Here is a 25,088-nt window from a genome sequence, read left to right on the forward strand (position 1 = left end):
AACTTTTTCTTTCCAATTCTTTTTATAACAATGTCCAACATAGATACCTAATATCTGAATTGATGTGGATGTCCAAGAAATTTTACCATGTGTGTCCTTACAGTCTTACTGCCAAGCCAAAAAGCATTTGTTTCATTCTTATTTAATTTTAATCCAGAAGCCTCTCCAAACTTTTCAATAATGCTTATGCTGTTATCTATACTATTTACATAGTGTGAAATGTTAGTATTTTTAAATATACCATTGCCTGCAGGAACAATCAGGCCTTTGACCATATCACATCTGACATATCCTATTTTCGTAGCTAGGACTTCAGCTACTAAAATAAACAGCAGAGCAGACAAGGGACATCCTTGTTTAATGCCCTGGTACATAACAAAACCTTTGGATTGCCAACCATTATTTGTTAATATACAATTTGTTTTGTTATACAGTGCTTTTACCCAGTTCACAAATGAAATATCAAAATTGAATTATTTAAGGTTTCTATTTGTAGTCAAGATTGAGTGATAGGACACCAGGTATTTTTAAATATTTAAAAATCTTTGTGATCGCATTTTTTTGTAAATAAGGTTGATTATTCCCCTTCTTTGTGACACATACATATCTATGTGACAAAACCATAATTAGTGCATCACAAACAAGGTCACAGATAAGGTACCAGAAGAGTTAATAAAACTCGAACTATTAAACCTTCACTGCCCGGAGCCTTTTCTGCCTCTGTGAGTTTAGTTAAATTAACATGAGATAGGTACTTATCAATTGATTTGTATGGAACATCTTGTTTAGCATTATATTTTTTTGAAGAAATTAACCTCTTCCTTCAATATTTCTGTGGAATTTGATATAATGGATCCGTCCTGTTTTTTAAATTTTTTATAAGTTTTTATTAGTTTTTCTTTAAACCAAGATTTAGTGTTTCGTTCGCCTTCTTCTATCCACTTTGCTCTTGACCTAATGGGTAAATTTGCTCAAGTTCATTCTTTTTTTGATCCAATTCTGTTTATTAATATTATCCTTTTTTCATAATTAAATTATTAATGATTTTGTGCTTAAGTATTTCTTTCCTTCTACATTTATTTTTATTTGTCAATTTCCCATATTTTATAGAGAATTCTTTTATTTTTACCTTGATCATTTCCCATTTATCCTTTGGGTTAAGTTCTTCTAATCTAGCTCTTTCAATTATATTTTGGATGCTGTTTATATAATCTTCATTATCTAAGTGAGAATTGTTCATTTTCCATAATCCCGGGCCTTTTTCTTCATAAATAATTAAACTTTTTTTAGGGATATGGCTTGGTGATCAGACATGATTGACGACCTGATATCACATGTGTTAACATATTCACATAATTCTTTAAATATAAAAAAATAGTCCAACCTTCTGTACGTTTGGGTTGATTTCCTTCGCCATGTAAATTGACATTTATCCGGGTTATTTTTTCTCCAGATATAATTATAGATACAGATATAGTTTTTTCGTAAAATGTTTTATTGTAAAAACAGAATTTCTACTCTATAGACACCACTTTTTGGTCGTGCCTGGAACACAATTCATATCACCACCTATAATTATTTTATCATTATTGCTTTCTTTGAAGTCAATAATTGTTTTAAAGTCCTAAAATACATATATCTTTTGCATAATTTGGGGCATATGAATTTTAACTCTTAGAAGTAAAACTCTACCATTAATATCTTTGTTTTGTTACCTTATGTTGAATTTTACTATCAATAAATATGGATATTCCTCTACTGTGTGATGATCCGAAACATTGGTAGGAATCACCTTGCCATAAATCATCAAGCGACTGGGTTTTATCATTTGTCAAATGTGATTCTTGAATGAAGATGATATCAGCTTTGGTGTCTTTGACCTATTTAAAAATACTAATTTGTTTTTGTTTTTCCCTAAATCCTCTAACATTTAACGATTAAAGGTGTATGTTTGATGTCATATGATTATTAAATATAAACAACTACTTTTCCTTTCTATATACCTTTATAGATTATCTTAAATAAAAGTAATAAATTATAATAATAAATATAAGTCATATTGCACAGTGTGATACAGTAGTACTGATAATTATTTGTTGCACTTTTCCTTAGGTTGATTTTGTTTTGTTTTCTGGGGTGGATCTTCTGATAATGTTTCCTTTAAATCTTTATCAGTTCTACTATTGAGTTTGGCTGATGTTTGTTGTTGGCCTATCTCAGTATTGCAAGTGTTCATAGTATGACCTTCTAGGTGAAATTTAAATCATACTCTATTAGCCTTACATTGTAAGCTTCGTGTCCATTTTTCAAGCATTTGTTACATTTGATCTCTGAAACAGATTATTGATAATTTGTGTCTATTAAAGTCCCTAATGGATAAGTACAATACGGCACATGTTCTTTTTCCAGTGCCCAAAAAAAATGTCATTAATTTTGATTATTTTAGTCACAAATTAAAACAAATTAATAGTAGTAGTGAAAGATAACAAATAATACTCGGTAGTTAAATGGTAGTTACATATATAAAAAATATTACAACGTTAACGATTTTGTATAAGCAAGCCGTGTTACAGTAAGTAAACTACGTTTTTAGTCTTTTTTGGGTGAAAACATTACATTACTTATATCATTTAACAAACTCTGAAAAAAAAATTGAGGCAAGTCATTATGACGGACTTCATTTGTTACATATTACCAAGAATCTTAAGTTGGGAAAATCAATAAGATAATCAAGTTATGAACCAATAAATAAAAACAGTGGCAAAACTATGCAATTAACAGAGCCTGGGGAAAATAAACAATTAGGCTAGATGAATGAATTCAGCTTTGTCTCTATTCACGTATCTAGTTGATTATTATTTTATTCATTTATTAAGATGAATGTCCACTACCAGTAGGCGTAGAAACTGGAATTGTATTGGATAGTCAACTAAGTGCTTCCAGTAGCTACGACGAAGACCATCAACCAGAGAATGGGAGGCTTAATGATCCAACAGGATGGATGGCAAATGATACTGAACCAGGCCATTGGCTTCAAGTAAGATTAATTAGTGATTAATCTTAATCGGGTCTTTTGAAAAAATGTTTTAGAAAAAACAGACACTATTTGCGCAATTATTTTAAATGTTTTATTTTGTGTGTGGTGTATCCTGGTTATATTCGCTAAAGCTACGTTCATACTGACCCCGGATTCCGGTCTGGAGACCGGAGAAAAAATCGTGTAAAATGGGTTTAGTGTTAAAGAATAGAGGCGTTCAGATCGTACAGATTTGTTTTACTCTGACCAATCAGCGTTTGGCTAAATTAAAGATATTGTATCTTTGGCTAGATTGAACTCTCTTGGCGCGCGGTTGAAGAAAAGTTTTGCAGTAGAGATTTAACACGCGATTCAAAAACCTCTACTATTTAATACCTTTAAACGCTTTTAAGATTGAAGTATTTTCAAATTAGATTGTTATAGCTTACAAATATAATCATATTATTTATTTCTAATGGATAATTATCGTGTAATCAGTCATGCCAAGACTTTGCTTATAATTAACAGCAAATTTAATAACGTTATTCTAGTGTTAAAGCATGGAGGTATAACATAGATACCTCCTCCGTAATTAAATAGAAATTAACATTGGAGTCACGTCTTTCAAATGAATAGCAAAATACATTTTCAATGCAGATTAAAAACACACATTATTTCCATCAAATCCAACAATACATTTTACTGGTAACTCACCAAACTTGATTTATCATTTAGTTTTCACACTTGATTTACATTTTTAGGCATTATTTGTGTTGTATGATATAATAAATATAAAACTCTGAGTAAAGTGAGGCAACTATTTTAATTAATTCGTTTACCATAAGTAGTAAATACAGGTACGAATATTATCACTAACTTAAACTCATTTTTCCATTCTTCAATGACAGTTGTTATGTAGGCTATCATTTTACTATTACAAATGTCTTGATTAAATGCACAGGCGAATGTGTTGAAGTCCATATGTTTGCTAATGTTACAGTTTGCCTGTGTCACACTTCCAATCCCTGTAAACGTGTTTTTCTGAAAAAAAGAGTTAAATCTATAATATTAAAGATATGCTACTTAAATTATGATGTACTGTATTTAAAACTGTACAATAAAATACAGTAGACTAGCTAGATCATATATGGAGGTTATATTGATAGTCATATTTGTCTAATAAATACCGTGTACGTAGGTCTAGCCTTAGTTAGGGCCTATACTACTACTAGATAGAATAATAAATACATTAACTACAGTTGACTAATACTATTTATGATATAAAATAATAATACTAATTAATAATGATTATGGTTTTGATTAAGACATTTAAAATGTTATTATGAAGAATCAGATATTATACAATGGTACAAATAATGGCATGAGGTGAATGATGAAAGGTTATATATCAACGAGGCAACGCTGAGTTGATATCTAACCTTTCATCATTCACCAAATGTCATTATTTGTACCATTACACGAATATAAAACATTCATTATTTGTTTATATAACACCTAAATAAATCCCTGTCATTTGATTGGACGAATGTGGGTCACATGGCGTGCAATAGTACGCACTATTAAACGATCGTTTAATAGTACTTTTTTTCGTGTACAAAAAAAAAATCTTTTCGCGTTTCGAGTTGATATCTAACCTTACATCATTCACCAAATGCCATTATTTGTACCATTACACGAATATAAAACATTAATTATTCGTTTTATATAACATCTAAATAGATTCCTGTCATTTGAATCAAATAAAAGGTAGCCAAGGCCTACATTTGATTCACATTGATTAAAACAGTAACATTTGGTTTTTAATAATATTATATTAAATGTTATATTTATATGTATTTTATAAACACACCTCCTTTAGTGTTAATTATGTCAACAAACGACCAAACAATCCTAGGCCTAGCAAGGCTATACTATTGCTTTTGAAATACAACAGCGCCACCTATTTTGTAATATCGCGGCGACTTGTTTTTCGCGATGGAAGTATATTTCTGGAGAGATATACGTACTAGTTTAGATCAAAAAGGCATTTAAATTAGCTTTAGATCGTTTGTAGGATTTTGATTAGCTAATGGGATGGGAACATCTCTGCAAGACGTGGAATCGTTTGAAAAAACATAATTAGCCTAGATGAGTTGTCTGTCGAACTTTTTTCAGCCAACCCAAGCTAGTACTAGGCCTAGCCTAGGCCTAGGCCTGTTAGTATTAGGCTAGGCCTAACCTAGGCGTTCTAGCCTTGGCTATATGGCTACCTTTTATTTGATTCAAATGACAGCAATCTATTTAGATGTTATATTATATAATAGTGGTCAATGTTGTAGTAGTAGCAGCAGCAGTACCTAGGCACTAGCACTAGCTAGACTAGTTTACATAGCAATAGTATACATACAGGTATGGCACCGGCGGCCGTGTTCAGTCGATCTTGATATGTCAACGGATATTAAAATTTAAGAAAAATTAATCAATACGGTTGATAGTCAATGTGAAGTGACTGTAGATTTTGAAGCAATGTTATTGCATTTGCTTTGATGAGCACTTTGCTGAAGAGAAATTAAACAACAACAAATGTTTGTATAAGCGTGTGACTCGATTGCTTTGGAAATCACCATGAACAAATTAACGACAGCTCCAGGTTTAAATAACAATACAGTACTCGAAAGTTGTGGGCTCATTATTCTTATATAGCAAAAACATTAGTAACTCTCAATTAAATAGCAATAATCTTGAAAATACAATGAGACGCAGGATAGCCTCTGAAAGTTCAATGGGATGTATAACGCTAATATAAGTTCAGTGCGTAGTATAAAACAATGTTATTTCAACGTTACCTCGGTAAATTAGTATTGACTTTAACCAGGGAGGAGTAAATATTGCTCTTCCCTACTGTAACGTTTAATGTGCTAACCAAAATATAACGTTGTCGAAACGTTACTATAATGAGCAAATGCGACGTTGTTTAATCAACTTATTGTACAGTACATAATGAAATCAGGAATATTATTCACATCCAAATAATTCCTCCATGTTAAAATCATCGATGATTGCTGCGTGCTAAGGTATATCAATCTACCTACCAGGTAGACGAGACGATCCCATACTATTTGGTATAGTGTACCAAGTCCACTAAATACTCAGTATGAACGTAGCCGTAAAGAAAACCTAATATGAATGAATACAGTATGTGCCGGAAACGATGTCGATGTTATTAAGTTTTTACATTCTCCGTTCTAATTTGTGCGTTGACCATACAGTTCAATCTTCATTAATTTGCATTACCTAGAAAATTCCCTAACGATGATTTATTATCATACAGTAATACAGTAAATTGATTTTATCATGATGAATATATAATTTATAATATTATGGCAATAAAGTTACACTTTTCAGAACCTTGTAACCTTAAAAAATAATGTATAATTTCTAATTTACGATTAGGTATCATTCAGAAAAAGAATGAAAATTACTGGAGTACTTATACAAGGTGGTGGTGATACGTACAGCTGGACTGAGAGTCTTTCTATTCGTTATAGTCTCAATGGAAATAATTGGTGGAATCTTAAAGTATACGAAAAGACTGGTGGAGAATACGTAGACCTAAAGGATAAGGTATACATATTTTCAACCTGTACCATTTTTTGTGGTAAACAACCATATTTCTTACAATAAAATATAGAATCTACATAATAATAACGACGACGACGAGAACAACAGATAACGTGATATAGCACTTTTCCTGTTTAAAGCACACATGGAAACTAGCCTAATTGTACACGCCCATGAATCACAATCACAGAAAAACAAAACTAATACTAATACCAAAACTAGATGGGGATTAGCTCTACTTTATTTATTCTAGATAATTACATAATTACAAGTACCTTGCGTCTAAAAAATAATATCAATTATACTCATTTTTTTTGTACGAACCTTTAAATTTTGAGACAAAGGAAAAAGTCCATAAAGTTTTGTGGTACCGTACCTGTAGGTTACAATGAACTCTTGTAAATGCATTAAAATGCTTAACAGTTGTTTTCCTTTCTTCTAGGTTTTTACAGCAAATGGTGAACCCAATTGTTATGCAAAAATATTTTTTGAACCACCAATCTGGGCAAATTATATTCGAATTTATCCGCTCCAATGGTTTAATAATATTTCTTTGCGGGTAGAAGTCCTTGGTTGTATGGATGTCGGTAGGTTTTAGATTTAATGGTGTTTGTTTCATCTAGAACGGTAGAATTAGCATTGAAATCATTAAAAAAATAACAAATACAAGTAAAAGCATTTCAAAACTTACTATTTTATATTATTTTATATATATATATATATAAGTTTGTAACAGTGCACTTGGACTTATAAATGGCCAAATTAAAGATAGTCAGATTGTTGCATCAACTACACTTGATGCAGACCACACTGGGCCCGCTGCTCGACTAAAGCCGTATGGTCGACCTGGACATGGATGGATACCAACAAAGAATAACAATCAATGGATTGAGGTTTATTGCATTTATTATTATACTATATATTATATAACAAATTGGAAGCTAGCTATAGATACACAGTTGACATTGCAATGCTTTGTAGTGGTGTGCTATCCCTTGGAGAAGAGTATTCATGCTTGTATATTGTGGTATTACTACAAACTTGAATGCAATTTTTTTCGTCTCGCCATTAAAATATCAGCTTATCCTAAACAACTACATAGAGAAGATGATCCGTGCAGAAACATAAACCCTGTATCAAACAATTTAAGTTATCTATTCACAATAAATTATATTCTGTGAGTTTATTTTAATTCAGAATAGTTATCAGGGAATTGTGATGTATAAAATAATCAATTTAGTAATGACTAAATCACCTTATCTTTCTTAATGATGTTCATAAAGTAAAATTCGCTAGTTTATTTCAACGTATACTTAGGTCTAATCAAATACATTTCAAAAAGCTGAATATCAACAGCAACAGGCACCCAAATACCTAGTAGGTCAAACATATTTAGCTAAAGCTAAAAATGCATTTGTATCGTACATATTATTATTTTGTATATATGGATCTGATATGACAATCAATCATATTGTAATTGTATTATGATGTATAACGTTATAATAAAATTATGGCTTTTGTCATTCTGAATTTCTATTTTAGATCGACTTAGGTAGGCCTATAGAAGAAACGTACATTATCACTGCTATATCAACACAAGGTTGTGAATACACTAACAAATGGGTGACGCGTTACCAAATCAAATATAGGCCTAGAAAGGACGACACATGGATCCCATATCTTGAATCCAATGGTTCAGTAAAGGTGAGGCAATTTTATAATTGTCGCGATTAATGATGTCTTAATTCATGTTGAACTTTGGTGAAACAAAATACTACCTGTATTATCTACTATTTCTAGTATAACAAAATAACATTTTATGCTCGTTAATTCGATACGTTTTGTCTATAAATATCTAGAGCTTTGAAGGAAACACTGACCCAAAAAGAATAAAGTTGAACATTTTGAAACCTGATATCCATGCCAGTCAAATAAGAATTATACCTAGTACGTGGGACAATGGTGTATGCCTGAAACTAGAACTTATTGGATGCCTTTTTTCTGGTAAGATTTAAAATAATCAGATTATAAACACGGTGTCAGCGGCTCAATGTTGACACGCTCTATTCCCTCTCTTTTCAGTCATTGCTATAAGGTTTTTCAAATATGCTCAGACTTATTCTTATATCTTTCCGTATCCCATTCATAGCCGTCTAAATTGATATTCTGGTTGACTGACAATTTAATAGTTTTTGTTTGCTGCATGACTTAGTTTGTAATACACGTCTTGGCCTGGAGTCTGGTGAGATTTCAGATGCACAGATATCGGCGTCATCTTATTATACATATCTACCACCATCTCAAGCTCGACTGCATCTTGAAACATGGACAGGTAGTGCAAAAAATCAACTAAGATCATGCTGGGAACCTAGAATCCAGGAAACTAACCAATGGCTTCAGGTTTGTTTCTATCTAATTTATGAATACCTCTAAAGAATTCTACGTAGAAAATTTCTGAATATTGATTTAGTTAGACCATAAGTGATATACTGAAAATGTATTAATTTGAAACGATAATATGAGGAAATCTGTGAGAATGAGAAAAAGTCGCCCACAACTGAGATTGGAACCCGGAACCTTCTGCTTGATATGCAGATGTCCTAACCATTAGACCACTGGGGCTTTCATGGTATTGTTCAAACTCGATTGGATAGCGACTCTTTAACACAGAACAATTGTACTCAATTGTATGCACACGCACCAGAGATCAAATTGATACACCCTCATCTTTCAGTATTCTCCGAAGAGATACTTTTATATGTATAAACACCACAGGCAAAGAACACATTCTAAACCGCCCGGTGATATACTGAAAATGTATTAATTAATTTGAAACGATAAGATGAGGAAATCTGTTATTGGAGATTCGAACCCGGAACCTTCTGCTTAATATGCAGATATCCTAACCATTACTGAGGCTTACAAGTGATAACACAGTGATACGGTGGTAGAATATTGATTGTATTACTGATTTGATTGAGTTATGTTGTATACCATATTGAAAAACAAATTACCGTATGTCATCTTTTCTTTAGCATAATAAAAACAAACAAAATGATGAAATGTAAATCATAAAAATTGTTTTTTAAAGGTTGATTTGCTTGAGTTACACACTGTTACTGGTATAATAACACAAGGTAGTGGCGACGACCATGATCTGTCGTGGCTTTACTTATACACTTTACAATACCTCAGCAGGTATGAGTCAGATATTTGGAAAGATTATTTAACATTGGATGGTGCGATCAAGGTAGGATTATTCAATAATGTTGGCATATCATCTAGTATATAATATTATGTATAATGTATTGTAATATGCATTTTAGTGTAAGGTTCATTAAGAAGCCGGTGAATGGCTAACACTATTTTATTTTATTTGTGTGAACGTTCAAATGTGTATTACGTACGGTTTGCAGTGGGCAATCCCCCTCGACGGTGGAGCCCAACTATTGTATATGGAAAAGCAAATACAAGTTATTGGATATAAGTAGTTAGGTTGGCATATTCGTCAGTATCGACTTTTAACATTTTTACCAATAATACTGACTCAGCAAAATATCGAATGCTGCAAACAAATACTATATTCAATGAATTGTTTTGATACATTGTTTGTTAAGTGCAATTACCCGTTGTGTTGTATGTATTTCTATATATGATATACAATGATTCTGGAATAAAGTACTCTATGGTAAACACTAATATTACTAATTTATTTTTTATATATTTAGAAAATATTTTTAAAGCGGATTAACCTATTCTGTCTTACTGGATCCGGGCCTTCTAAAGCTGTAAAACAAATATAGGGCCTAAATGTGAACTGTTATCACATGTGTCTATTATTATTCATTCAATTCACATATATTCAGCAATATAGGTATTTACATTACAGGATTTTACAGAGACAAGTAATTGTCTGTAGTCGTAAAACCCTTTAGAAAAAAACCCAAATATTATCACAAAGGGAAAAAAAACTTTAATTTTTTTTATTAGAGTGTCTATATAATGTTTAGATTATTTTCTTTGTTCATTCCATACATACACACACTAACCAATAAGTACATAATAGCTTGAAATTAGCTTGATTTGATAAGCATATTTCCATTTTTATATCACATTGTTTTCTATACATAGTAGTAGCTAGGTGAATATTATAACTTTTTCAAGTTTATTACTATTAATGATGTATTATCTCCAAAAAACATGGAAAATGGAGATTATTTAAACAAAAATCAGACTTTGGGCCATTTTTAAGTTTAATAAAGTTCATTTCTATAGAAAAAAAAGACAAAATAAACGGTTAAATTTAAGGGGGAAATTAAATCTTTTCGGTTTTATTTCAGACATTTCAATCTTATTCTGATAACAACACACCGTTTCAAAGTAATCTAGAGCGTCCTTTTATAACAAAGACTATTCGAGTTAGTCCAGAGGTGTGGGAAGGTTATGGACCATGTGTACGACTTGAAATTGTAGGCTGCAATTTACACGGTAAACGAAAGATCCATTATTCTCACTATTATTCAACAAATGTAATTTAAGGATGTTTCAATTATTTATTGCCTTTTTAACCTTTTATTCTTGTATTTTAAATATGTGTATTTTATGCTTCTCCTTCGGGAGGTTTTTGAAATAAATACATAACGTCCGTTTCTCGGGTTAGTTCCTTTTAAGCCAGGTAAAATCTCGTTCCTTATACAGACAGTTATTTATATTATAATTTATTAAAGACAAGATGTTTGGTTAATCGGACGGAGTGTTCTCCTAATAAACCATCGGAAGCGTCCCACACACAATAATCTATTTATAGACAGAGGATGGGAGAGTTTCATATCGTCAAGGCTAACCTATTATTTCAGGTAAAGAAGAACTGTGATTATAACAGGTTCGGCTTTACGTACAATATAAACAGATTATAAATAAGGAAAGTATAAGTAAAGTTAAATCTTATGAGATAGATAATCTACAATATAATATAACTAAGCTAAAATTTGTTTATTTATCTCCTCCCAAACCGCTTGTCCGATACTAGCGCCGTTCGAGCTGGGGCACTTTTAATTCCCCTCTATCCATTAGTCTATATTAGAACGGCAAATTTGTACGAAAATGTGTTTTTTAGGTCCATTTCTTTACAACCCTGCCGAACGCCGTTTTAGGAAATTCTCGGCCATTTTCCTACGGCACAAGTAGATCACTCGGGTCATTAGCGATATCGAGACAGCAGCACATGTGATCAGCGCAGCTGCAGTTATAGTATAGTGGCAATGCTGCCGTGCGCCAATTCAAATAAAAACCGCGGCGGTAAATCCAAAACTGTATTCTTGCTCATGTTTCTACCTCATGCACACCGCTCCTGCCAAACATAAGATTGAGCACCCTTTTGCCATTTTTCACCAAATGCAGTGATACCACTAGGCCACGTTTAGGCCGATATAATGTCTGACTAAGAGAGGCTTCTAATTTCATTAGCTCCTGGTAGGTTTTTATGATATGAAATATTGTGTTGCATTATGTTTTGTTATTTTTGGGGGGATTTTTAATAGTTCGTTTATGTAATTTATTTTCACTATTAAATTGCTTGATTTTAGAATTAAATCAAAATAGACACTGAAAGACGAATACAGTATTTTTGTTTTTATTAAATGTCGCCAAAAACAAAATCACCTATAATTCGTCGAAGTCTAATAGAACTTATTTTAATTTTCTAGAAACTGGTCAGATATGTGGAGGAACAAGGGTTGAATATAAGGGTCAATGCATAGGTTCAGTTGGCAGTCGAGAACCTGACGCATGTGATATCTTCTCGGAGCACAGTCACAAGCTGAAGATAGATGGCTATGAAATACAAGATTTTTTGAAAATCAACTTTGAACGAATTGGAACTGAGGAATATCGGTATTATAGAATTGGAATAGAAGGGGTCATTGATACTCATTCTTCTGTATCTATGGCTTGGCATGATAGAACGCCCCTTGTATATGAAAACTGGCTCGAGGAACCCATTGTTAACTCTACCAATTTATGTGTCTTAGCAGATCGCTTTTTGGGATTACAATGGATCACGTATGATTGTATGACAGGCAATCTAATATTTGCAACATTGTGTCAATTTGGTAGGATAGTGTTTTTTTCCCCATAATCTTTTTTTTCATAGTGTACTATGAGGAGAAAAATAAACAAGGGACAAGAAACACGACTAAATAAATGTTTCCTTCCTGTTCTCTCTTTTATTGTATTATTTATGATATTTGAATATCTAACCCTTATGGATTTCTTATGCATTACTATTACCACAGTAGAAACTACAATACAGACAACCAAAGTGATAGTTTAGTGTTAATTATGTTGATAATAATTAAATATGTTTAATTTATTTCATATTTCATGGTATCAAAAACAGACCGACGCAGCGGTAACACACATACACACATCAGATTCTGCAATTAACACTTCATTGTTCTAGGGAATAAATGACAATAAAGATATATTATATTGTCCCCCTGAAGAATTTAGTGATTACCCTTCAATAAAAATACAAGATGGCTATTCAAATTACATTAATCTTGTATAATAATATCTGATAATACTATCAACACCGATTGCTATCGTGCAGAAGTTAAAGTTAAAGTTTCGCACTTTATTGCGATTCTACAAATAGATTTACAAAGGCAATTATTATTGCTCATGTTAATCAAACTATGGTTTATTGCATTTTATTTATAATTTAATAATATGACACATTAGATATTAATTATTTATAATTGAAATGTATTGTCAACAATGGATCTAGTAATTAATAAGAATATGCATTGCACCGCAAATGAAAATAAATTGTGATTGCTTTACGAAGAATAAAACAACTCAGTTAGAGAGTGATTACAGTGTTATGAAGCGTATTTGAAAAATATTATACCGCAATGATTGAAATTATGCGATATTTCTATGGTTAATTAATTTATAGATGAAATTAGTTTGTAATAACGAAATACAAACTAATTCATTTTAGATTTAAACGAGTGTTATGGGAATCAAAGTACGTGTGATACGTGTGTCAACGTTCCCGGTTCCTATTACTGTTCTTGTCCACGTGGTTACCTACTACATGAGGTTGGTGGAAGTGAATGTGAAGGTACCAATTGATAACATTAGCATTTTTTTGTATATAGCTTAAAATTAATGCAACTAATGTGTAAAATCGTGCGCACCTGTATGTCTATGTAGACAAATCAGCTACTCCTCCACCAAAGTCTGTTTTTTTAAAGAAAAATTCTATCATAATCGATTTTTGATACATTAGCCTAATCCATTCTGGAAATTTTACAAATAGTAAATGCATTAGAACCCCTTCTTTGAGACAACTCTATTCAGGGACCCTCTGTAAACAAAACGGTCAGCAAAAGAATAGTTAAGTATATACTGTATTGTTAGATTATAACGTTGAAGTTGAAGTAATTACATTTACCTTGTATCTTCCAGCCATTTGCCATCATAAGTATGATAAAGAAGATGAACACAATGAAATGAACATGTCACTGATTCAATTCAATAGAACGTGCTACACGACAGATTATGAAGAAGTTAATTCAGCAACAAGCAGGCATTCATGTAATGAGTCGTCTGAAACTCTTATTCACGAAACTGATATTCAGGTATAAAATATTGTTAATTTTGTTAAAATAAATGCTTTATGATCAAAAGGTATCCCCATCCATGTGGTGACGAGATGGACTAAACGCACTGAGTGTTCTAAAATGTATTTTAAATTTTTTTGCGAATATTAAGCCGAATTACCGTCTAGATCATTGAATATAACTGTACATTATTGAGAACAGTATTGTACCTTCCATATGTAACGGAAAAAAATCTTAAACATATCTTGTTATGTAGATCAGATTAAATTATAATCTATATTTACGGAAGGGCAAAATTCGGTAAATCGCGTGTTACTTCTAGATTTTTATTTGATGGTAAATAAAGTTTCATACGTTCGATAGTGATTTTAACCACCTAATGTAACCCTGTTTACTAATTAAGTTGAGTTAGATAATTAGCTATTGACGAATAAAACGAATTGAGGTTCAACAATTTGCCCCATGTTTTCCGATCGTGGTATACACAGTCTAATGGATGTCGATGCTGAAAAATACCCTCACACAATAATACACAATAAAATCTCCTTCTACGAAAATTGTTTTTAATAGCTGAAAATTGGTTAAATAGCTCGAGTACAGCATCATAATGTTGAAGACAAGGCGATTTTCTTCAACAATACTATTTTGATAGATTTACTATACGTTTATACAAACGTATTGCTTGGCGATGAATGGAACATTCTAATCTCTCACTCTCCCAGTATAATTATTTGCTATCAGGGGCGGATCCAGCATTGTAGGTTAGGTCGGGTTCCAGGGGCCGAAGGACCTGGAAAAATTTCGGTATCTGACGTTTTCAAGACTGATTTAGGGATTGTTATTTTATCGATGACCATCAGAATCTCACACACAAAAACAACAGCTTCAGTGAATGCAGCTATACAAAATATGTAAACGAACATACTGTAAGGCATAGATTAGACCGCATGTATTTTTTGTCAAGAGGATCACAAAACTCGCACTGAATAAATAACAGTACAATGGCATTTGTAGATATTGTTTATTGCTATGAAATTATCTCCTGAACCCCATGGCCAATGAGATACATCATAAAGATATTTTCCCCCGAACAAATAATTAGGCCTACAAAAAGGCTAGGCCTAAAGACCGTCCACAAGAGGACATTCACCGCGAGCTACTTAATGCACGTTTCTCTCTTTTTATCATAATTTACCATAAAACGTACATTTAAGACCAGGAATGACATGGCTTAATGTTTTTAAGGTATATATATGCATTATTTTCAAAAAACGTCACAAATTGTAGGGAATGGGTCTTTAAATATTTTTTGTTGAATTTGCCAATTAAATGTCACATAATAATTATTTAAGTTGAATCGAAGTGACAACACGTTTTAACGTGACGTCATTTTACTTTAGCTGCATGACAATATAGTCACCGATCCAAACGGAACCCACGCGCCCGATATGCATACTACCACCTATCGAAAAGTTTCGTTGTATTCAACCAAAATGTTGATCACACACAACGTTCGTTATTCAGCGACTTAACTAAACTAGGCCTAAATGATAAACGATCCGTCCGTACCATTTTTTGATGTACGTAGGAAGGCTATATACTTTATGCATGCTGACTGTCAGTGATCTAAACAATAGGTACGCGGTGTCCTTGGTACGATTCGTTCGTGCCCTAGCTCACGATACACGCGTCAAAATCATGTTACATCCTGGGACCAAAAATTCGTATTGTTTTTCAGGTGAAAATCAGCAACCAATTCATTTGTAACACTAACAGATATTCAAGAACGAGTTTACGAATTTTTCAATTTACAAATAACCTTTTGTACTATGGGGCACGTATTTGGAGGATTTTCAGAGATGAGGGTGAGGTATTTGGCATATCGGGGATGAGGGTTCGCAGTCGGCTAAGAGGATTCGCCTTAAGGGAGGGGTGGGGGGCGGGTTCGCCCGAACCATAAAAAAAACAGGCCATGGATTATGATTTTAGATTAGGACAACTGAATTTGCCTCGGCTATCCATCCGTAGAGCCTACCTTTCTTTTTAAAACGCTAATGGGGGTATATAGACATTGAACGTATCCGTAAAAATATTTGCGTCAATACACGTCGTCTAGAAACCTTAAACTAAAGTTTCAGACACTTATGCACGGACTAACTGCCTGCATCGATCAGTAATTCACATTTTCTGGGAAGGAATCCATTACAAGAAGAAGTCAAGGACTCATTTTTAACGGATAATTTTCCTACATTTTTGTTTAAACTTAAAATTAATTTTTTCTTTGAGTAAAGTATTTTTACTTTTCTGCTTGTTTTTGTATTTTTATGAAGGGTTTATTTCTTGTGTGGATATTTTCTGATATATTTATTGAAAAGCTATATTTTATCTTTATGTGCTACCTGGTAAGAGGATTCACAGGCTCTTGTCATAGGGATTTAGTTCCTTTTTGTGTTTCCTGCCACTTACTTTGTAGTTGTTTGTTATTTGTTGTTGTTGTTGTTGATTGGCAATAAAAAATAAGAATAATAAAATAGTTACAAAAAATAATAGATTAAAATTAAATCTGAAAGTTGACGAAGTTATTAATAATGGCGACAGAATTAAACACGACAATGGTAGTTAATGTCAGCTGTATCCGGTACTGTGTGAGCAAGGTTAGTACTAATGTTGAACAACTAATACTATATTAAACACTGTACTTTTTGTACAGGCTTTGGTTCAGTTTGGCATCGGAAGTGCGTGGGTTGATACGAATAATGAATACTGCTCAGTTCTGACGACGGAATTAAACACGTCAATGGTGGCTAATGTCAGCTGCTTAGATGAGTATCCAGTACTGTGTAAGCAAGGTTAGTACTAATGTTGAACAATTGTCGTGTTTATCATGAAAGATGTGTTGATACTCAATTCTCGCGCCCAAAATGTTTTATATGTATACAGTACGGCTAAGTGACAATATGCATTAATTTTAATAAACTATGTCAATTTCGATTTAATACCGTTACTGTTGTTCATAAACATTTCCATCTGATACCATTTTGGGGAGTAATATGTTATTAATCGTTATATAAAATTATACATTTACTGTCAGCAGATTTATGTTTATGTCATTCAGTTTAATATGAAAACTAAAACCCTTTTTCGGTTACAGAAATTTCAGATGTTAGGTGTCAGGACTTATCGTGGGAGGAAACGCTATTTTTTGAATCGAACACTTCTTCCGGGACATTTAGCTTCTTCGGTTATCCTCCGTTTTTTGACGCTGGTGCATCCTGTAAATTTCGTATCACATGCAATAAAGGCAATTATATAAAGTTAGTATGAATTTAATTTTGATACAAACGTTAGTTTTACTATTTACTGCTTACCTTGTATAGAGATAGTGCAAAGATAAAGCAAACAAATGCAATACAGTATTTACATTTTGCATATTTGTGTATCATTACTAGATTTACATTTCTTTGGTCAAGTCTTCGACAAAATCCTGAAACATTGCAGTGTATCGACAAAGTAGTGATAACGGATCGGCATTCACTCCTTGGCGTACTTCAAAGAGGTATTGTATGTGGCGGATTTGAAGATTTGACTACTATGTCTTTATCCAATCAAATTGATCTTAGAGTTGAAATAGATGAACTTAAACCAGACATGCCTACTAGTATTAGTTTTGTAATGGCCTACGAGGAAATTGGTAAGTTCGATCTCATATTTAACAATTTTTATATAAATAATGACAAGAAATATAGGAGAACTTTAAACACAATATTTTGCTTGTATTAGATGGTTCATCAAGAGACTGCAATAGAGAGGAATGTACAGACTTACACCATTACTATACAGACGTATCGGGAACAGTGATGTCACCAAATTTTCCTAGCCTTCTTGAGCCATTCAGCTTTAGTGTCTATTATATCACTGTAAGCCCGGAAAAGTCGATATCTCTACAATTTATTGATATTCAGATTTCATCATCGAATAGTTATGATTTGCAGTGCAATGATTTTTTATCAGTACTGGAATGTGACGGTAATGGAGAATTATTGGGCCAATTTTGTGGTGTGCAGCCACCTCTTCTAATATCAAGGACTTCATGTATTGCAATATTCTACTCAACTGGATTAATTTTTAAGAGTTATGGCTTTTCTGCCTCGTACCATGAAGTAGGTAAGAACCCTACTGTTGTTTATTGTTGTTTTGTTATATATGACTAATGTGTAATAACTTCTATATAACGGTAGAAGTAAAGATAGCATAAGTAATTGAACTTTTATTTTAGCAGTGGATTTAGAGGTGTGGTTTTAAGAAAATTAAGGATGGCTGATGCACATACGGTATCATGTCTAGCGACAATAAATAGCCTGAAGTATGGTGTCTGCTGAATGTAACATGCCCATTCATAACATGATATTCCTAGACATAATACCGTACGTGTATTTTAGGCTGTCAAGAAAGTAGTCAACTAAGAATAAGGTATATGTATCAATATAATCTTGTCTGACAAGTGTTAAAAGTAATTATTTAATGTTGGATTATACTATATCCTCTTTACTGGTATGAACAAGTTATTATTACAGATATTCCTGGATGCGGATTTTCTGACACATGTCATCAAAGTAAATGTGACACACCAGCCGCGTATATCTCAACACCAAATTATCCCCATGGTTATCCAGATGGAACGAGGTGTTCTTGGTTAATAACTACTCCACCTGGAACATACATCCAGCTAACATTTATTACATTCGACGTCAAAGGTGACGGTACCTGTTCGACGGATTATGTCAAACTATTCGATGGAGATTCAATTGAAAGTACTTTACTTTATACATTTTGTAACGAACATCCGCCAAGAAACAAAAGCCTCAGCAGTTTCAACAAAGTTTTACTTGAATTTTCATCGAACCTTGGCTCAACTGGCGATGGATTTTTAATGGAATATCATTCTTATGCATTCAATGCACATATACCACCTCAGACAAGTCAGAATGAAACAGGTATAGGCCTTTCGATTAGTTGTACTGTTGAATTAACAGATATTGTTTTCTCTCTTCAAATACAGTATTTTAAGGACCTTCGGAACAAACCCCTCGTAGTGTTAAAACACTTATCTCCTCTCCTCCTTTAGGGGCGGACGCAGGGGCGAGCAAGGGGGGGGGGGGGGGGGTTCCCCAGTTGCCCTGGCAACACCTTTAATTTCATGCTAAATGTTTTTTTCTGTCACTAAATTAAAATTTAGATCCCATTTTATCATATATAATAACCATTAACGTTATAGAAGTCCAGTTTTGGAAGAGCCTATATGTAAATTGACAGACTGCAGCGTAAAATTAACCAGCATTACAATACCGCGCACAACCGCCGGCTGCGTATTTTTTGTATGGATATAGGCCTATCATCTGAACATGCTCAGAATGAATTGCTTTTGTGCGTCATGAGAAGGTACGAAAGGCCACACACACTGTGTTCGTGAAAAACTCCGTCACATGGATCGTTGATTTGTCCATAATTATTGCATTTTTGCGGGAGATTCCCCATCATTTAAATATTTCCGTAGTACCCTATATCTTCATTTTATTTCCAAATTTCCGTAGTAATTACGGACGTTCCAAACTTTGAAATAACAGTGTTTAATTGCTTCCTTTTGTACATTTTGATCATATGTGTACTTTAATTTAAGCAACACTGTTGTACAGTGGATAAATGAAAATTAATTTTGGAAATTGTGGTTTTACTGACTTATTGATCAAAATAATACAATTTAACGTTTGCTCAATATTTATAGCAGCAGCTTCATATTTTTTGTCTAACTTTTTAAAATTATTAATTGATAATAATAATTAATTTGTATTTATTTATTATAATTGCCAGAATGTATTAGCATTACCGGAAGTACATTCCTCGGGGACTTCCTCTTACGTTAAAAATGTCGCGTGTGTTTTACCGGTGGAAAAAATAGGCGGGATACGATGGTATTGCTGTTTAGTAGCCCGATATAGTGTCATTTGCGGCGAACTATAGGTGCCATTTATCGTGAATTTTACGTGCGAGAGTACCATTTCTGGTCATCTAGGGGTGTCATTTAACAAAATTCGCTTCGCCACAGGCACCATGTGGCGAAAAATCCCGTTGTCTGCGGTCCTCGACTCGTGAGCAACCCCTTTAAAATAGTTCTGCGACCGCCCCACAACGGACAGGTTATGGTTATACTGTGGTTTGAAATAAGTGTGTCAAATGCTTTTAAATGCGTATGTAATTAAACAATGTATTTTTTATCACTTTATTTTAATTAATAAAAATGGCTTACAAAAATTAGTGAACGAGTTATAATTTTTTTTAAAGATGCATACTGTCCAGATGGCTGGGATATCTTTGACAAACAATGTTATCGTATGTTTGAAGAAAACACATATATAACATGGTTTAAGGCGAATGATTCGTGTACAGCAACGAATGCATTCTTAGTTAGTATACAGACAGCACAAGAAATGATATTTCTTCATACAATGATAACTATTTCATGGACTGCTAACTTTTCAAATACGTATGATGGTATATACATCGGTAAGTAATGTTTTATATTATATAATTTCGTTTAGTTCTACTACAAGGTAAACGTCCTATTAAAACAAGCCTGAGTGTATTCTTGCAATTTGATTGGTTAATTACGCACGTTGTAATTTGGAATTAGCCATACCTAACGAAAAAATGATCTAATGATGATAATTACCGCGCTTTATATGTACTAACTTAGACCAAAAAAACATTTAAATTACCTTTAGATCGTTTGTATGATTTTGATTAATTAATTAATTAAAGTTATTTCCAAACCCAACCAACAATTAATTAATTAATTAATTAATGAAAACATCTCTACAAGACGTGGAATCGTTGTAAAAAAACAGAATTTGCCTAGATAAGTTTCATATGAGTTTCAGTTGCCTGTCGAAGTTTCGTAATGGTATCGCTCCCTTTCTAACCTAGCTAGGTCGCATAGTATTGGGCCAGGCTTATGCGCCTAGGTACGCCTAGAATTTTATGGTCGTTTTTTGACATAATTAAAACTACAGTGTGTTTTTTGTATAATAATCCACTAGACTTGCCCCAAGTCTGTATTTATTGTCTTTTTTAAAATTTATTTGTTTTTATTTCGACCGCGATTTTTGTCTGAAAATACAGACGTGTGAAACACGTATAGAAATCGATTTGCAGACCGCAAACATCCGATAAGAATGACGTAGGTTATCATACCGTATTTGGCTATATGGTGCGGGCGGTATATAAATATGGATTTCGAATCAACCAATGATCATTTTGTTTCAAAATGAAAAAGATAGAGTACTACAATGCTGGATGTACGACCGAGACTGAACAACTGTTGAAATATAAAATCGTGTTGCCAAGTTGTTTTGTTTATTAATTGTTTAGTCCTGGCCTAGGCCTCCTTCGTAGGCCTACTCAACTCGTACGTATGACCTGCCAAATAAAACGCCAATAAGGTAGGCCTCATACCACCACCGGCACACAACAGGGCTACACAACCACACAGGACAGGGTCTGGGTGGGAATTACATCAAATTATCTCCGCATAATAAATGATCCATTCAATGTTTGATTTGCGGAGAAGCTATAGCCTATCATATCAAAACGAGTTTTCATATTCTTGGGAAAAATCCTATTAAATGTTTACCAGACTACTACTAAGCATATAAAATCATTTCTAGCCTTCAGAAACTTTCATCAATGTACCCAAGTACACATTGTCGTAACATAACACAGCGTAACATAGCGCATGCGCATCATCTTAGTTGTTGAGTCTTTGAAATTCTGAAATATGAATATTAAAACTGCGTACGAGTGAGTAGAACTTAATCACAAGATGTTGAGAGGTGTCTCCTGATTTTTTTAAATCTTCCTCTGGCCAACAGAATAGACCACTATCATTAGTCTAGTGTGCAAGGCTATCAAACAACGTGATAGCCTTGGTCTGTGGCTTTGAAGTTGTCTTTTCTATAAATATGTTGGGTTGCATGGAACAACTCAGTCACCATGTACTTCATCGGAATGAAAATCTAAATTCTTGAACTATGATCTAATCGGATACTATATAATAGTGTAGACCTTACGTTTTTTATGCAAAAAAATAGAATAAAAGAATACTAAAATCAAACATTGAAAAGTCATTTTGTAGTTTTAATCAGGTTTAAAAAAAAATAATGATTTAGCTTATCAAAAATAAAAAACAGTAAATCAAATACAAACCCATTGAATTTCAGACAATGGGCGTCCAGTTTATTACTCTATTTTAAAAATAATTTTTCGTTTCCATCAATTTTTTGTCACAGTGAATAACTATTGTAACATTAAAATGGCTTATTCAATAATAAAAAAAAAGTGTGGGGGGTCATTTAAGCATTTGACATTTGAACATTGTATCTCCAGAAGAAAACACAGATTAAATGTTATTTTAAAGCTTTAAGGTCACATTTATATTTGTACCTAATACGTTCTTATTCAAAATATTTAAGTTTACGATATAAAATAATTGTATATAGTGTAAAAAAAATGGCCTTTGACCTAGGCTCCAAAGGCAAAATTAAATTAGTTATTCTGAATTTTAAGGATAATGTTTGTATGTGTTTAAAACATTCTTTACAAAAAAGTTAGTGGTTAAAGAGAAAATTAGGGAAAACATTTTCAAATGGCAGCCATTTTGAATTTATGAAAAATAAGTAATTACTAATACTAGATGGTACGCTCGCGTACCATCTAGGGGTCCCCACAGATGTAGATGTACATAGTAATTTCAGCGTTAAACTGGCGATTTTAAATGTACAATAACAGGACAGGACAATAGCATGTCGTTTACAGGAACGAATAAATAGACACGGTGATTTATGTACTCAACTAAAATTAGCACCCTGGGAATTACTTCTTGTCCCAAAATGAGACCAATTATTTGAGTCTAATTTAAACAAACTTAACATTAGGGTTGAGGGATGGGGAAGAGGATGGGTGCAAAGAGGAACAATTTTTAAATAATTTTATTCTTTATCCATTTAGTAACGAAATATTAATTGTTTTCATGTTTTACAAATAATATACCACTAAACACAGTAAAACATTGCGATGTAATACTTTTTTTGAAACTGTCTCCATCATAGTCGATTGAAATAGTACAGACATGTAACGATACACCACTACGACGTTTATATTTTTTTGTGTAATTACAGTATCAATTAATACAAACGTTAAGAAGCAACTGTCAGTAAAGTTTATTTGTATATGTTTATATAATGTAAAACAATTTCAACAACCTCTGTTCGGGGCAAATAATAAATTCGCTTTAATTCTCAATAAATATTAAATTATCTAACTCAACTTAATTAGTAGGCCTAATGGTTTTCAATTGTTTCTTAGATCCAATTCATACTTCAGTTGGTTCCTACCCACCAAAGTTATTCTGCGCTTAGGGCATGTGATCCTTCATACCGTAGGCCTATCATCTACTGGCTTTACAACGCTATTCATGCCAGTGAGGGGGAGGGTGGTTGTGTGGGTGGTTTAACTGCAATAATAAAGTTTTGTAAATAATAGACGGCGACTGAAAACGCTAGCTCATTATCCGTTTAAAAAAAACCTATATCCAACCTCTGCAGCACAGATTAAAACAAGAAATATTTCTTACAAAAAACGCTGCTCGCTTATTGACGTAACAGTTTTAAAGATATATTGTCCCTCTGAAAAATATTTTTTATTTCAAATTTGTTTTTGAATGTGTCATTTTATTGTCACATAATAGTTATTTTACCTGAAAAAATGTAATTTAAAGCAAAAAAATACTTAAATTGTCTGTCAGAAAATGGTTTTGAGTTATATTTAAATGTTTCTTTTCTCTTTTTATATGTGAACAAATATAAATTGAGTCTGTATTTCATATCAATCACTTAGTTTATTTTACTTCATCAGTCTAGATACTTCAAGTGTGAAGTATCATGGGACTCATAAATACCAGAAATGCTTTAGGATTTGTCGTTCAACCGTAACTCTTTTCCCAGACGTTTTGTGGGTCCAGCAGCTGTTACCTATAAATTATAGTCGAGTATGCATTTTCGCAAAACTGTCGCCCTTAGATATATAACTTCTGCTTACTTCCAGTTTAGTCATCATCCTGGGCTAAAGCAGCAGCGTGAAAAAATGGATCGAATTTCTGTTATGAGTGTACTTGCCTTTATGACACCTGAGGGAATAGACACTTGTGGAACAGAGATTGGAATGTCCCATTCATCGCAAATCAATACATTGTATATTAAAACTATCAAAATATTATTTTTTAAGAAAATCGGCCTGTCTTCAATATTATGATTCTGTACTCGAGCTGTTCAACCGGTTTTCATCTATTAAAAACAATTATCGTAGACAAATGCGAAACATCCTCGTATTATTGTGTGCGGGTATTTTTCAAGATAGATATCCATTAGACAGTATATACCACGACCGGAAAACACCCCTATTTGGGGCAAATTGTTGAACCCAAATTCGTTTTAATTGTCAACAACTAATTATCTAACTCAATTTAATTAGTAAACAGGGTTACATCAGGTGGTTAAAATCAGTACCAAAAGTACGAACCAACTTTATATACCATCGAGTAAAAATTCTAGAAGTAAGGCGCGATTTACCGAATTTTGCCCTTACCTAAATTTATATATAGAAACAACCCAGAGTAGATTTTAGATACTAATATCTAAATAGGCCTATATTTTAGTATGTTTTAACAACAACAAAAAAACATTTTCGACTGAAAAAGCTATACCACCTATTTC

The 25,088-nt window shown here is 32.9% G+C and overlaps 1 protein-coding gene across 1 annotated transcript in view; it reads left to right on the top strand.

Moving 5' to 3' along the window:
- The window catches only part of LOC144849168 (uncharacterized), an 88,775-nt gene that overhangs the window by 31,430 nt on the left and 32,257 nt on the right, over positions 1-25,088 (top strand). The window contains exons 8-25 of the mRNA XM_078706192.1: positions 2,877-3,037; positions 6,470-6,640; positions 7,080-7,224; positions 7,364-7,530; positions 8,180-8,341; positions 8,497-8,641; positions 8,850-9,037; positions 9,729-9,887; positions 10,978-11,125; positions 12,343-12,747; positions 13,641-13,763; positions 14,111-14,283; positions 16,976-17,114; positions 17,417-17,579; positions 17,715-17,956; positions 18,046-18,429; positions 18,840-19,259; positions 20,605-20,826. Coding sequence (XP_078562318.1) covers positions 2,877-3,037; positions 6,470-6,640; positions 7,080-7,224; positions 7,364-7,530; positions 8,180-8,341; positions 8,497-8,641; positions 8,850-9,037; positions 9,729-9,887; positions 10,978-11,125; positions 12,343-12,747; positions 13,641-13,763; positions 14,111-14,283; positions 16,976-17,114; positions 17,417-17,579; positions 17,715-17,956; positions 18,046-18,429; positions 18,840-19,259; positions 20,605-20,826 — 3,717 coding nt within the window. The remainder of the gene's footprint in view (positions 1-2,876; positions 3,038-6,469; positions 6,641-7,079; positions 7,225-7,363; positions 7,531-8,179; positions 8,342-8,496; positions 8,642-8,849; positions 9,038-9,728; positions 9,888-10,977; positions 11,126-12,342; positions 12,748-13,640; positions 13,764-14,110; positions 14,284-16,975; positions 17,115-17,416; positions 17,580-17,714; positions 17,957-18,045; positions 18,430-18,839; positions 19,260-20,604; positions 20,827-25,088) is intronic.

The sequence above is a fragment of the Antedon bifida genome, chromosome 7, assembly GCF_963402885.1.
Source record: "Antedon bifida chromosome 7, ecAntBifi1.1, whole genome shotgun sequence".
NCBI classification, from domain to species: domain Eukaryota; kingdom Metazoa; phylum Echinodermata; class Crinoidea; order Comatulida; family Antedonidae; genus Antedon; species Antedon bifida.